Source organism: Acomys minous (genome assembly GCF_964271855.1).
Source record: "Acomys minous genome assembly, chromosome: 14".
NCBI classification, from domain to species: Eukaryota; Metazoa; Chordata; class Mammalia; order Rodentia; family Muridae; genus Acomys; species Acomys minous.
In genome coordinates, this window is record NC_140496.1 from 31476796 (window position 1) to 31492104 (window position 15309).

At 54.6% G+C, this 15309-nt stretch overlaps 1 protein-coding gene across 6 annotated transcripts in view; it reads right to left on the reverse strand.

The window, feature by feature from the left end:
- Window positions 1-1262: 1262 nt before the first annotated feature.
- Window positions 1263-15309, reverse strand: part of ADGRG1 (adhesion G protein-coupled receptor G1) — a 37927-nt gene continuing 23880 nt past the window's right edge. For 5 of the 6 annotated variants that reach the window (XM_084755854.1, XM_084755853.1, XM_084755858.1 and 2 more), the window contains exons 2-14: window positions 12516-12601; window positions 11557-11985; window positions 10568-10700; window positions 10005-10152; window positions 9572-9703; window positions 9233-9349; window positions 8813-8858; window positions 8455-8558; window positions 7416-7534; window positions 6116-6384; window positions 5222-5330; window positions 3681-3949; window positions 1263-2665 (exon numbers count right to left, since the gene is read on the reverse strand). In XM_084755854.1, coding sequence (XP_084611980.1) covers window positions 2535-2665; window positions 3681-3949; window positions 5222-5330; window positions 6116-6384; window positions 7416-7534; window positions 8455-8558; window positions 8813-8858; window positions 9233-9349; window positions 9572-9703; window positions 10005-10152; window positions 10568-10700; window positions 11557-11985; window positions 12516-12582 — 2073 coding nt within the window. In that variant the 5' untranslated portion in view covers window positions 12583-12601 and the 3' untranslated portion in view covers window positions 1263-2534. Of the gene's footprint in view, window positions 2666-3680; window positions 3950-5221; window positions 5331-6115; window positions 6385-7415; window positions 7535-8454; window positions 8559-8812; window positions 8859-9232; window positions 9350-9571; window positions 9704-10004; window positions 10153-10567; window positions 10701-11556; window positions 11986-12515; window positions 12602-14776; window positions 14936-15309 lie in introns of those variants that run through there. The other variant, XM_084755856.1, reaches the window with a different exon arrangement.

Sequence of the window (15309 nt, forward strand, 5' to 3'; positions counted from 1 at the left end):
CAACTTCCCTCTCACTCTGGAATTTCTCCCCCTTCTGTGATTATAGCAGCTGTAAAAGTAGACACACCTGCTGGAGCGTCTCAGAGTTAGGTATCCACAGCAACCCTGCCCTTGCCCCTCCGAGATTTCCTATAAAAACCCTGTGAACGTTTTCAATAAACGAGGTTTGATCAGAATCCAGACATGCTTCCTGCTTCTTGTGTCTCCTGTCCTATCCCACTCACACACCCCTTCCCAGGTTCCGTTTGAAAACCCCGGGGGGGGGGGCAGGGCACCACATGCCAAGGCCAGGCAGGGTCTCAAGTCTGACACATCCATCTCATGCTGTGGGAACTGCCAGTGTACCTAGAACTGCCAAGATACCTTCCCACTCACCTTGTCTACCCCAGAGTCTCCCAGCTTCCCCTGGAGCAGTGAGAGGTGGAGGTGGGGTATGAGCATGTGGACCTAGGCTAATCTTAGACTTCAAAGACAAAGGAATTCTTCCCTCCCTCCCTCCCTCCCTCCCTCCCTCCGTCCCTCCCTCCCTCCCTCCCTCCATTCCTTGACAGTCCTCACTATACAGCCCAGGCTGACCTTGGACTTTCAATCCTCCTGCCTCAGCATCTCAAGTACTGGAATTACAGTTGCCACCACACCCTGCTTTTTATACCTCTTTGTACTTGGACACAGATGGGGACAATGACACCCAACCTAAGGGGACAGATACCTGAGACATGTCTAACCTGTGTCGCATGAAGGGGTGGGAGAAATTGGAGGAGTGGGCTGGAAGCACACAGCTGGGAGAACAACTGAGTCATTTCATTTTTGCAGCCCGGCCCCTCCTCGCCCCCCAGCTCCCCACCCCCCCGCTCCAGAGTGGTGGTTCAAACTGATCCCCATATCACATGACCAAAGTTTATACTCAGCTCTCAAGAGCAGCCTCTTTGGCTAGGAAAGGCTTTGCAGGTGCCAAAATGTGCCAGTCTGGATTCTCCACCAAAGGCACCTGATGTGGCTACCCAGGTTCTCCTCCATGCCAGCCGTGTCCTGCTGCAGCCGACGGTCACGGTCTCCAGTGCACCGCTGACACACCTCTGGCCAGCACCCCAAAGCAGACACCAGCTGATCATTTCTCCTATTTTCCTGAGAAAGTATCCCCTGGTGCCTTCTTTCCCACACTGCCCTCTCCTCTTTGCTGTTTCCTGATTGCCCCTGAGATACTGACTCAGCAACGCTAGTAACAGAAGTAATAGAAAAAAAAATAGAAATTCTCTAAACTGTATGCTTTGCCATGGCATCATATAACAGCTGATTTTTATTTTCCTTCCCAACAATCTCCTACAGTTTCCAATCTCTCTACAAAGAGCTTTAATATCAAAAGACAAATGAACTGGTATTTAAAAAGAGCATCCTCTCCAAGTTGAAGGCTGAGGTCAAGATGGAATGCCGCCTCCTGCAGGAAGTCCTCCTGGATTCCCAGCCTGTACTTGAAGCTCCAGGACATGATGAGAGCTGTCAGCAACCACTGCCAGGTCTGGTGATCTGTGTTCTTATCACCTGGCACAAGCTGATGTATGTCCAGTACGTGTTAATAGGACAGAATTCACCACGATAGGCAACCCAGTGTCCTCAGAGCCATCTGCGGTGACATGAAGACCACCCCTCAACCTCAAGCTTGTCCAGTGTCACCAGAAAGGGGGCTCTCTTGGTCTTCAGAATGTTGGGTTGAAAAAAAGCTCCATATCCCACAGTTCTTGCTGGAGGGAGGCTTCGGGAAAGGTGGAGCTCCCCTCTGAGGCGTGAGCAAAGGTAGCTTGGAGACAGGCTCACCTAGTTGAGCCTGGTCCAGCCCAGGAACCAAGGCCCATACAGCAGTCAGACGTTTATAGCAGGTACCAGGAGACTCCTGGGAACTGTTTCCCCAAATCACAGCATTGGCCTGGGACCCCAGGCTGCAGGTGGAGGTCTAGGGTACCACAGAGGAGAAGGGGAGTGGGGAATGAAGAAAAGGGCCAGCAGGCAGGTGGGGTGGGGGGAGGTTCTCACCTCCTGAGGGGTTCCGCCTCCAAGGCTTCTCCCAACCCATCTACCCTCAGTGCCACCCTCAGGATCAAAAGCCAGAGACAGGCGGAGTGCTGCGCAGTGACCACAGGGACAGAGCGGCAAGAGCCAAGGCAGCCGTGTCTCAGGCAGGATGTATCAGCCTCTTCCAAGATCTAACCTAGACCCTGCTTTGATCCTTCAAGTCTTAACACGCAGCAGGTGGGCCCAGAGGTGGCTAGAAACACAAGGCCTCAGCTCCAGACTGAAACAGCTGTGGGGTCAGTCCCACAGAGAGAATGGCGGTGTGCTTGTGAGCCCTTTGGGGACCAGAGTGGTCCTCTAAGGCCAGCTAGGTATCTACCTATCAGAGCAACAACCCTACCCCTCCTAGGACCAGGGCCTTCTCTAAACGTGCCACTACCCAAGGCTGGGCACAGCACCGGGCCACAGACAATGTGAGCGGACGGACGCCGTGCATGTGTCCTCCCGAGAGGAGGTGGGGCGGTGGCCTAGATGCGGCTGGAAGAGGTGCTGCCGGAGCTGATGGGGAGCTTGACGCTGTCCGAGTTGCTCTTCAGAGGGGAGGGACCGCCTTGGGCCTGGAACCGCATGGACCAGTACCACAGGAAGATGAGGAAGCCTGTGGGCAGTGAGACACGTAGATCACCAGGTGGCAAGACCCTGTCTGGCCTCTGTTCCCCTCTCTGAGTCCCTCTGCTCCCAGAGTCCAGCCATCTGCTCAGGGCCCTGGAGCCCCTTGAAATGATTCATTACACTGGGGCATATCAGGGGTTCGAGTATCGGCCTGACTTAGAAGTCTAGGTTCCTGTGCCTCATGGGGACAAGATGGAGATGCCAAAAACAAATTAATTCCCTCACCGCATTCCATTCCACGGTGACTCCATTGATTCTGATGTGGCCACATGGCCCCTGCTCAGTCAGCGAAAACCAAGTGCAGAGGTGTATAGGTCTGTGCGTCTAAGTTTGGAAGGCATGGGGTAGAGGGGTGTGGACCCCACTGATCTCAAGCTGGGGCCTCGAGGATCCTGCCTCCAGCCCTCACTAGGTGACCTTTGGCCACAGTCCCCCTCCTCCGCCTTCCAATACTTGTTCTAACCACAGGGCCTTTGCTTTCACCTCTCCCCTGACCTGCTCGTTGCTGCTGCTGCTGCTGCTGTGCCAGAGCTCCCCAACTGGTGCCATAGGCAGGATGCCCTGGGCATCCTGTTACGATGCAGAAAGGACCAGTGGGTCTGAGTGGGCCACAGTTTGCCTTCCCAACAAAGCTTCCGGCGACTCTGACACTGCACTGTCCATGCCAGCCTGGGTACCACACTTGTCAATGCCCTATCACGACTCTCCTGCTTTCTGAGTCTCCTTGGCTGGCTGCACGCTTTCTTGAGCACACTGTCTGCCTCATAAGAACTGAGGGGGCAGCTCGTGCTTTAGGGGCCTCTCTAGGGCCTAAGTGCCCAACAAAGGCTTGACCTGCATGTGGCCTGGATGTAGTCATTTTAGAATGAGACAACTGGGGCCCAGAGAAGGGAGTATTTGGGGTTCCCTGGACACCTCTTCCCTTTGCTCAGCATGTGGACAGCCTGCCAGCTGGAGGAGCAAAGGCTGCTGGGTAGGGGCAGGGCTCTCACCATACCTACCTTGGAACGAAGTCATGATGCTGAAGAGGTAGAGGATGACAAGCTGGAAGGTACCAGAAGCAAAGGAAAAGAAGATCAAGGCCCAGGGAAGGCCAAGGACCAGGCTGAGGCCCAGCAGAGTGAGCACGTGGGGCCACTGCTGGCTGTGTGGGCGAAGCCGCAGGATCTGCACCACCATGGTGGCCAGCATGGCCATGTTGAACAGGAACACCAGGCTGAAGAGGCCCAGGTTAGTGACATAGCTAACCAGGGAGTCACGGATCCAGCACCTGGCAAGAGTGGGAGGTTCGGCTCAGCTCAGGAGTGGGAGCAGCAGGGCCCTGGAGGGTGCTGGGCTGGGTGTTGGGACTGCTCGTTGTTTACAAGTACCGCTGGCTTTCTGTTTACAGTCTTCTTGGCATTTTAAAATTTGTTAGGTTTTAAAATATATTTATTTTCATTATTTTGGGGTTTTTTGTTTTTGTTTTTTTCAAGACAGGGTTTCTCTGTGTAGCCTTGGATGTCCTAGACTCACTTTGTAGACCCGGCTGGCCCCAAACTCATAGCGATCCTCCTGCCTCTGCCTCCCGAGTGCTGGGATTAAAGGCGAGCGCCACCACACCTGGCTTATTTTCATTATTTTAAATTATATGTATGTGTCTCTATGTGGGTACGTGCACACGAATGCTGGTGCACACAGAGGCCATAGCGACCAGAGCTGTCAGACATTTAGAAACTGGAGTGACAGGTTGTTCTGAGCTGTCTGATGAGAGTGCTGGGACCCGAACTCAGGTCCTCTGCAAGAGCAGTGTGCACTCTCAACCACTGAGCCTTCTTTGGTGTCATTTTGAAAGATGTATTGAAGCCGGGCATGGTGGTACCTGCTTTTAATCTCAGCACTCGGGAGGCAGAGGCAGGCAGATCTCCATGGATTTGAGGCTAGCCTGGTCTACAAATCAAGTCCAGGACAGCTAGGCCTATAAGAGAAACCCTGTCATAAAAAAAAAAAAAAAAAAAAAAAGACACATTGAGTTACCTAGTCAGATGATTTAAAGGAAAGTGTTACGGAAACCATATTCTTGACAGTACAAGGTTGAGGCAAAGCCACCAGGCCCAGGGTAGGCGGGGAAATGTCATCAACACAGAGCCAGTGGCAAGTGGTCCTCCCTGGTCTGGTGCTCAAGCACCGTGGCTTCAGATCTAGTTTCAGCATGTCCTCTGACAGCTGACATAAGTTAGAAAGGTGACAGAGGGTTCATCTTGACTGCGCCCCCCCCCAGCCTCCACACCAGCTGAGTCATGTGCTAACCACCATGTGGTCAAGAGTTGAGTCCCTCTGGGCCACAGGCCTGCATCTGCCTCAGATGGTAAAGAAACCTGATGGGAGGCCATGTGACCCAACACTCATCCCTCTGGTCCTTAACCCTGGGCTCCGGCCACTGCCCAGCCCATTCCTGTAGCATGCTGGAGCCCATAGCCTCCTAGCCAGGCCGGCCAGTTAAGGTTGCTGTCCCTGGCCATCCCTCAAGGCCCACAGCCCTGCCCCTGCCACAGCCACTCACATGGAGGGGTACACGACACTCTCTGGAGTCCGGCGCACAGCCAGGATGATGGGGCCATAGTTATTCACATCGACCAGTGCCACCAGAGTGACCAGGAAGACAGGAAAACCTGCAGACAGCAAACAGAAGCTCAGGCTCCACCCTCCGAATCCATTTTCTCTGTTCCCATGGGACCTGAGTAGGCTCTCTTTCAACTTTTCCCTATCTCTTCCTGGCTCTCCCAAGAGAAAAGGCCTGTGGTCCGCTGTTGAAGCATGATCAAATAGGAAAGATAAGAAGATGACGGAGGCGCTGGAGAGATGGCTCAGTGGTTAGGAGCACTGCCTGCTCTTCCAAAGGACCTGGGTTCAATTCCCAGCAACCACATGGTGGCTCACAACTATCTGTGACTCCCATATCTGACACCTTCACACCAATGCACATAAATTAAAATTAAAATTAAATTAAATTTAAAAAAAAGAAGATGACAGAACTGATGAGGTGGCAGTAGGAGGACAGCAGGAACTTGGGCTGTAAATCCTGGGCAGAAAGTGAATGACAGGCACACCGGAAGACCAGCAAGTGGGGTCGGGGTATGGAGAGGTCAAGGTGTCTGCAATGTCCAAAAGGACCCATGGTAGGAAATTCTGGGCCCCAGTCTGACTTGAGTAGTGTGGGTCACAGGTGAAGTAAGTTGTCACCAGCCAAGAACAAATGCCAAAGCCATAGAGACTCTGTCACGCAGGTTTGTGGGGAGTCTCTGATGCTAGCGTTAAGTGCCCCCAGTCCCTGTGGAGGAATTGGTTCATCTCCCTAACTGAGGAGGGCAGAACCTGTTGTCTGTGCTTGCCCTGAGGCCTAGTGGGCAGTGGGTGAGTCAGTGGTTTCTGGGGTCCCCTCACCCCTGCCACTTACCCCAGCCCACGATGCTCAGTTTGAGCAGATAGCCAGGGACATAGGTTCCGAAGACCTCTACCACCAGTCGGTAGAGGTTGTAGCCCTCGAGGCCCATCCAGGAGAGGCAGGCAAGCAGGGAGAAGTGCAGGAAAATGGCACTGAAGCGACAGGCTGCTTCAGAGCCCGTCAGTGCCACAGGCTCACTGAGCAGGAAGCTCACGTCCAGCAGGAAGACTGCCAGCAGCAGGTTCATGTGCACTTTGATGGTGTAGTCACGTGACTTCCTCCTACAGGGAGAGCATGTGGTGGTGGGCCAGTGCAGGAACAGGGCATGGTGCTGTTCTATTCTCCCTCCTCATTGTCCTTTTTTTTTTTCCCGTCCCTATCCCCCTCCTCCAGGAAGCCTTCCATGTCTGCTCCATGGATGTGTGCCCATGTGGCTATGAGTCCATGTAGACATCTGCCCAGCTGCATAGTGTGCACCTGTATGCTGGGATTCTAAAGAGCTCCAGAGTTGCTGCCAAAGACATGGGCCCCACCATAACCATCCTCGACTCACTCTTCTATCTGGTATCGCCCTGGCATGGTCCAGTCCACCTCAGGCTGCCTTCTTCTCTACACAGTGTGAATGAGGATAGACCCGGCAAAGTGTCCGGTGCAGGAAGCATGGATTTCCTACTAGCCCCCTGCTCCTGCCCCTGCGCATAGTGCTCTGCCCACCTCAGCCTCCCCAAAGCCAATCACTGTCCATCCTCAGAAAGCACCTGCTCAGCCTAGGCGTGCAGCTGCAGACACACCTGGTCACGAATCACCTGCTTATGACACACCTGTACCCAGGCCTACCCCTCCTCCTGCTTCAGGGCAACTGAAGGCCTGTTGGGTATCTCCTAGAGTCAAGGCCATCTCTCCTCCACTCGGGCAGGCCCAGGCCTAACTGACTTTAATGTAGGCTGCATCAAACTGACAATTGGACCACCTCTGCCACTCCCTCACTGTGAGGTCTCAAAGTCTGGTACGGTCTCTGGACAGTGTGTCGCGTGTAGATACCCCATGAGAAGTCGCCTCACTCCCTTTCCATCTCCATTGTGTTGTTAGCCTGGGTGCCCTGCAGTTTGGGTTTTGATCCGCAGAACCTCAGTGCTAATGCTGGATTTAACTAATGTCAGTGTTGGTATCCAGCAGCCAGGGTGAGGTGGTCAGCAGATAGCTCACCCACAGCTTCCCAACGATGCGTATATTTTAGGGGAAGCAAGCCTGCATGGCAGGAGTCCTAGCCTACAGGGATAAAAATGGGTCCACCCTCCTTCCTCCGGCCTACCTGAAGCAGAAGTAGGCAGCAATGGTGAAGATACACGCCAGAGCAGAGATGACACAGCCCACGTAGGACAGGAGCGTGAGGTAGTGTTTGTGAATGGTTTCTACCTCCATGGATGACACCTGAGTGGGGACAGAGTAGCTAGCCGTCTCAGCATGCTCCCTTTCTCAATGCCTAGCATGTGCTCCCGGGCAGCTGGGAGCTAGCAAGTCCCTTCCACATCAATGCCCCCTGTGACTTCCTCCTGGTTCCAGGCAGTCTCTGACTCACAAAGAACAGGAACCCTCATCCAAGGAGCGTGCTCTGGCTCAGCCTGAGCCATACAAAGCTCTAGCTGAGGCAGCTTTAGCTGGGGATTGTCCACTCGACAATGCACTCAGGCGCCAGTTGGCAACGGGAAGCTGTGCTCAGAATTTAAAATGCCCTGGGACCACAGAAGCTGCCTGAGCCCTTGTGGCCCGGGAGACGCTTGCTCTGTGTGTGTGTGCTCCGAAGAGCTGGTGTTGGGCACAGTCTGTGTATTTTAGGACTAGCATGTTTTCCTCTCAAGGTGGGTTTGTCAGGATATAGCCGCTTTGTCAGCCAAGAAGACTCCTTGTTCCACACAGAGATAAGCTCCCCAGATTCCCACACCAAGGGATTCTGGGAGCATGAGATCATGGCCATAAAGCTTCTGAGATTTAGGGAATGCGAGAGCTCATCTTAGTGGCTTCCAGTTGGGGGCTTACTAGAAATAGTTTTCTGGACCAGGCTCGTGGGCTGGGAGTAGGAATCGACCTGTTCATCACACACCAAAACTTGAGACCAAAGAACGAAGAAAGGCTTTACAGGTCAGCGCTTAATGACCTGGGCAGCCTTAGCTATGTCATCTGGCCTCCGCTTCCTCTGAAGTAGGATGACAGTAGGCGCTACCTTGGCGGGTTATTTGAGATTAAACGAGCCAACAGGTTCCAAGTACATAACACAGGACATGAGCTTGGCCTGCAGCCGGACTGCAAGGGAGTCATGGGGGGTGAGGTGGGGGGTGGGGGAAGACGCCTACCATCAGCACTGCGAAGTAGGTCAGATGGTTGCACAGACAGGATGTCTGCGTGTCTCTGCTGACGGTCTCGCAGCCTGCACTGCTCCAGCTCCCGGGGCTGTTTGCTGAGGGGAAAGTGCGGGACTCCGGTCCACCCCAGCCCTCAAGACCCCCACACCACGCCCTCAACACAAGACTGGGCCATTCCTTCCTGTAGACTTTGGTTCCACCAGCAAACCCCTGGCCTCCATCACTCTGTCCTCCAAGCCCGTCTTCTCCAGAAATCCATCCCCTGGGGAATCTTCATCTCTGCGACCCCGACAGAACTCCAGGTCTCCTCCAGATACTTGTTCCCCCTAGACACCCCCACCATACTCACACGCCAGGTCTTCAACCCAGAACACACACTGCAGAGTCACGTTCTTCTGCGGGGACAGGAGGCAGAAGCATGCCATAACTTACCCTCTGTCCTCCCTCCACAGCCAACTCCCATGTTTTCTCTACAGCCCGCCCTCTGTGTTCTCTCTCCTCGTCTTCCATGTTGCCTCTACAGCCCACCCCCAGTATTCCCGACACAGTTTTACCTTTCATTCCTTCTAAGGCCCACCCTTTATATTCTTTTCACTACCCGCCTTACAGTCTCCACCCACCCCCACCCCAACCTGGGACCCAGCTGTTGGGTCCTGCCGTCGGGCAACCTTTCCATCAAATACAAGTGAGTTGAGAGAGATGGGAAGCAGACACAGGACCCAGCGGGAAGAAGGGACTCATGCCCTGTGCCTGCCTGCCTCACACTTACCGGCTGTGGCTGGTGCTGGAAGGTGAGCACCACGGGGTCCGACAGGTTGGTAACTTTGGTGTTCTGTACAACAATGCCCAAGACCTTCTCACCCAAGACTGGGCTGGAATTCTTGTCCTAGATATATGACATTGAGGGGACAGGTTGGAGGTTTAAAGCTGAGAAGAAATGCTAAGAAGGCTTCTGCCCGCTCTCTCTAGGTGACTGTCACTCATAGCACTTTGCTCTGAGAGCCTCATGGGTCATTCCCACTATAGCGATATAGATAGTGATAGCAAGATGGGGGGGGGGAGGGAGTGGGGGGTGTCCTGGAGGGGCAGGTGAGGGGAGACTCCATACCTGGAACAAGGCTTGGCTGCTAAAGTCTACTACCAGGAGCCTCTTGGCCATATCCCGGCGACGGCCTCTGGTCTGCTGGAATAGTGCCCGGGGCAGCAGCACTGAGTACGCCTGGACCTCACTCCGTTCCTCCTGCAAGTCAGAGACCCTCAGTACCTGGCACAGCATATGCCCCAGGTCCCCCCTTGCAGCAAACAACCCCCTTCAAAAACACTGTGCTCTGGGCCGCCCCATAAGAGGTCAGGGAATCAGGTGGCAGGTGCTTAGGCTAAGAGGTCCTCAACGGAGCCTTACAATCTGGGTCTTCAGACACCCGCTCACCCCGGGGGGCTGTAGATTGTCCCTGGACCCAGGGAGAGCCAAGGGGTGCTCCTGTGTGGTATGGAGCACTCCCACCTGCCCTTCTAGCCCACCCCACCCTGGGTCACCCGACCTCCTGGTGGGAGTGGATTTGAAGATCCTCTAGGCCAACTGTGGGTGGCAGCTTCCACACTGTGGCATTGACTCGGTCTTCCTCAAAGGATAGTGTGTCTCCCAGGAAGTTCACAGAGGTCAGCTTTGACTCCAGGCTCTCTAACTGCCTATTGTGGGGGAGAGCATGGTAGGTGACAGAGGGAAGGGCAGAGGGGTGGTCTGGGTACATAGGATAGGCAGGGACAGAGAGGAGAGGGGGCCAAAGGACAAAGGACACAGGCATCTGGTTATGGAGATGGAGGAGAGTGGCAGTGAGGGAGAATGTTCTGGAACCTAGCCCATGACTCTGACCCACTTGTGCCTGATCCCAGCCTCTCTCAGAGATTGAATGTGCCAGACTCCAGATGGCATCTCTTGCAGAGAAAAGGCTGGGCACTGCCTGGGTATGTGTTGGTATCTGTCTTTACTTATAAGCCAGAAGGATTCAATGGGGGTAAGGTCCATGCTCAGGAAAGGTTTCCCAGCTTTCCCCCACCTTGGGTAGCTCTTCCACCAGGCCCTAGGACAGTAATCCTCACTCACTGGCTGATGAGTGCTGCTGTGGGCCGCCTGGAGGCCTTCTGAGGGTGCTGGAGGAACCTGCTGAGCAGCTGCAATTCCTTCTTGAGATCACACATGTCCACAGATGCGTTGTGGGAGACCTTGTGCGAGGCATCTGAGAAGGCAACAGACTGCTTGAGGTAGCCACCGAGAGCAACGGCCAGCCACACACCACAGCCCTATGCAACTAATACTCCACGCTTTTATCCCCTTTACAGAAGAGGGGGCCAAGGGCACAAGAGGTGGAGGAGACCACAGGTCACTGAGACATGAAGCCAGCTAGGCAGGGCTGTGTCTCCTAGGGCCTGCTGCACCTGAGCACAGAAAGGTCATCCCCTAGGCTTGGTCCTAGGCTCTGTAAACAGGAGGGAAGCGGGCTGAACAGGTGTATTCATCACAGTCTGCTTTCTGAATGCGGATGCAAATGACCAGCTGCCTCAAGCACCAGCTGCCAGGACCTCCCCTGCCCCCCCCACCCATACGCACCTCCCCCCACCCCCCCACCATGGACTGCATACCCTAGAACTGTGAGCCAAAGGAAACGGTTTCTCCCTAAGTTGCTTTTGTCGGAGTATTTTATCATAGAAAGGAAAGGTAACCAAGGTACTCTCCTAATGGCCGAAGAGAAGCTGTGACCATCACAAAGATCTTAGCTCATAACAGGGACAAACGGTCCAGAGCGTGTGCAGCAGGGCTGATATAGAATCTCTCCAATGTCATCTGCCACCCACTTCTACCTTCCTTCACTCACCACTGTTTTCCCAGAGCTTCCAGAAGTTCTGCTTGGATCCCACTCCTCCCCTCCTCAGACATCTTTCATGTCTCCCCCCCCCCCCGCCCTTCTCCTCCCCCCCCAGAGGATACCCAGGTTTGGGGACCACAGCTGCCATCTTAACCCAGGTCGTCCTCAGCGGGCTTTCCACTGCCTTCTGCGCCTCACACCCTCCACCCATCTGTTCCTCCAGCCTTACTGTGAAAGGAGAAGGTGAAGCTGGCAGCCCCAGGCAGGCTGGTGTTCTGGGGGCTCTGCCAGGAGCTGATGGAAGTGGCAAACAATGGGGGCCCTTGCTTCAGGCTCTCCTCCTGTTTCCGGAAGCAGAAGAGGCTGGAGGCTTGGTTACTCAGCAGGTAATCGTGCTTGCCATAGCGCAGGTGGAGCCTCCCGGTGTGGCGGCTCCAGTAGAGGCAGAAGTGATAGACTCCTCTAGGCTCTGGGAACTGGTACCAGGGGGAAGCCTCTGGAGCCACAGGGAAGGGGGCATGGATGGTGAGGGCCGTCTCCGTGTTCCACACAGAGATGTGCAGCTTCGAAGATTGGTTGTAATGGAGGCTGCTCTGTTGCGTCTGGTTCCGCTGGCCACAGAAGCGGAAGTCTTCTCGGGGACTGCCACCGTGGACGCCTGAGGAGGCAGAGGATATATTATATGGGACCAGTCATGAGCAAGGACATGGGACTCACACACACTCCAAAGCTCTGTACTTCAAGGGTCTGCAGTAATATATCTATCTTGCTCAAAAATTACTGTTTTCCACACCAAAATATGGAAAAATAAAACTGAAAATAAAGAATGGTTTCAAAGCAAAAAAAAAAAAAAAAAAAAAAAAAACCCCAAAAACCCAAAAGTTTAATAGAAATTACTTAATGAGATCATAATTGGCATAGACTGTTGCACAGGTGTGCACTGTCCAAGAAAGCACCCTGCAAGGGACAGAGGGGCTGTCACCCACTCCGATATCCACATCTCAAGCTGTTTTCTGTCAGCCTGCACCTCGGAAGAAAGAGGTGCCTTTCTGTTTCCCCCAAGATGCCCTCAAACCAGCTAAGCCGTGCTCTGTAGACCCACCCCTTATCCAGAGAGCCCGCACACAGACATGGAGGTATTAAACAAAGTCACATCAGTCCCAGGCCCAGGGCCCCAAGAAAACCTACCTTGAGCTAGACAGAGCAGACCCAGGAGGAAGTATACCATCTGCCGCAGCACCTGGACAGTCATCATCCTCCCCAGAAGTCCCCACCTGGAAGAGAGTGCGAACATCACGTGACCTGACCATGGGCGGGGAGTGTCGCTGGGCCAGCTCCACAGTGGGAGGCCTGTAGACGGGCGGGGAATGAGCTGGGGGTCACACAGAGATGGTCAGGCCTCTCCAGAGCAGCAAAGAGGCACAGCTACCACCCTGCATTTTGCTGCTTTGCCACATGGTGTAAGTGGCTCACAGAGAGGCCCAGAAGCCCTGTCTAGAATCCACACTCCCAGGCCTGGAGGAAATGCTGGGAAGTGGGCTGAGTTTCCCCTATAGTCCCTGTTAGTAATTAGGCAACGGTACAAGCCATCCCAAAGGCCCTGAGGACCATGGGAAACAGGAAACCTCAGGACCACCCTCAGAAGCACGCCACCGCCAGGATCCTGGTCCCCATAAGTTACCTGTGCACTTTCTGCGCATGCGCCACGTCGTTTATTAAAAGGGGGCTCACCCCACCCTCCATCCTCTTCTTCCTCGCATCTCCCCAGAGACCACCTCTGTATGCCCCCTCCCTATAAAGCCTCCTACATGGGTGTGATTTGTATATCTATTACACAGTTACGCCGCGCACTCCTAACAGTCCCTGAGGCTCAGCTAGTTACAGGGAGCCTGCCTCAGGGACCCGTCTCAACTGCATTTGATACCTCCCACCCCTATGCCATTGCCTGCATCCTCTATCCCCACTCCACCAGCTGGCGCAGTCCCTCCTCATTCAACCATGGGTGTCCCGGGGCCACATTCAGAAACAGAGCCTACAGTGGAGCCTGAAGCCGGAAAGCAGCAGGGTGGAGCTGCTCTCTAAAAGCGCTGGAGGGAAGGGTGCTTTCTGTCATGACCACCAGGGGGAGCCAGCCACCAGGGCCTGGGAAGCTGGGGCACTGAGGTGCGGTTTTTCTCTAAGGGCATCCTGCCCTGAAGAGGGTCAGCTCCATCGGCTCCACACTGACTCCCTGGGCCACTGTTTGCTGAGTGCTAGCTGCTGGACACTTTTTTTTTTTTGGGGGGGGGGAAGGGGGCTGGGCACTTCTTTACCCTACATCTACATGAACTCACACCAACCCTGGAGGTGCCCCCCCCCATAGTTGGCCTTCCCAGCTGGCCCAGGAACCAAGCTGGGTGCTGACCTAGGCAAACTACCATCCCTCAGTCTGTAGGGAACTCTGTCAGACCACAGTGTCAGACACTCAACTAGGCAAAGGGAAGTCTGGAAACCTGGGCGGGTGGGGGCGGGGGGAGGGAGGGGCACAAAAGGAGTCTGAGTTTGGGGGAGGTAACTATGAGGGCCTCCTAGAAGAGGCAGATGTTGAACTCAGCACCCAGGTAGCCCAAGCAGGATCCATTGGTGTCTCTTTCCTGGGCCAGCCTCTTTCTGGTCACCCCTTCAAGTGACAGCCAGTCCCACCTACCCAAACATACCATGCAGAGATCGGGGAAAGCGAGTGCTTCCTCCGTGGGGGCACAAGGTTTCCCTACATCCTGTCAAACCAGCAGAAGGAAGGTCAGCATCTGGGTACAGGCCAGAGCCTCTCTTCCCTTCTCTCTGGAGCCCCTGTCACTCACTGTCCCTTCAACCTCCCGTCCAAATGCCTTTTCTTCAGTTACGACTCCTCACTTCAACCTGAAGCTCACAAACCCGATCTCCATCTTATGATTGTAGAACTGAGGCCCAGAGATAGCCAACAACTTCCTGAGGTCACACAGCAGGCCAGGACTCACATCTCTCTCACGGTGCGCCGCCACTGTCAGCACAGAGCCCAGGACAGGACAGTGTCGTATATTTTGTGTTGCACTGATCCTCCACAATTGGCCCTTAAGAACAGAAGAGTGAGCTCCCCCTCACAGGAGGGACACAGTGAGACCAGGTCACCCTGGCAACCCATGGAAAGGATCAAACACAAACAACAAGGGGCTGGCAGCCCCTCCACTTGGCTGCTCCAACCCCTCTGTGTGGAGCTGCCCCCCCACCCCCACCCCCACCCCCACCAGCATTCTTGGGTTTGGAGGAGGAGGACGTGTTTGTGGTCCTGATCTCTTATTGGAGTGGACTCCGGAGCCAGACCACCTGGATTCAAATCCCCGCTCCTATGCTTTATTAGCCATGCGTCCTTTAGTCACCATATTTGGGCTTCACTTCCCTCTCTTGTAAGGAGGTCTGCAAATCAAACCCACCTCAGATGCCGCTGGGAGAATTAAGTCTATCGGTCTCCATAAAGGGCTTGGAACCGGGCTGCGCAGAGGGTGCCACTGAAGTCAGATCGCCTCTGTCCGTACCTTCTGTCCAGTGCATGCCTGCCCCTGACTAAGACCCCCTCCCCACAACTCCACGTGCTGCGCTTCCCTCCCCAGTCCTCTGTCCTCTGCAGGTGGCCAGCTTGGCCTTCAGAGCACTTGAGGGGAAATTCCTAGAATATGACCCGCCCTTCCTGACAGATTAGCGGGAAGGCTGTGACCCCACCCAGAGAACTTCCCTCCTAGCTGGCCCTGAGTGTCACTGGCTCCCTGGAGCTGGAGAGGGAGGTGATGGGAGGGGGTAGTCAGGTCTTTAGCCGACTAAGGGCTATCCACATGGGTCAGGGAGAGAGTACTGTCCTATGTAGCCACTTAGCATATTCCTACCTGGGCCTCTCCCCCAAGGCTGTCCATGTATGTGCACCTGCCACCCAGCCTCACACCCCAGAGGGCATGGCATCGCCTACGATGGG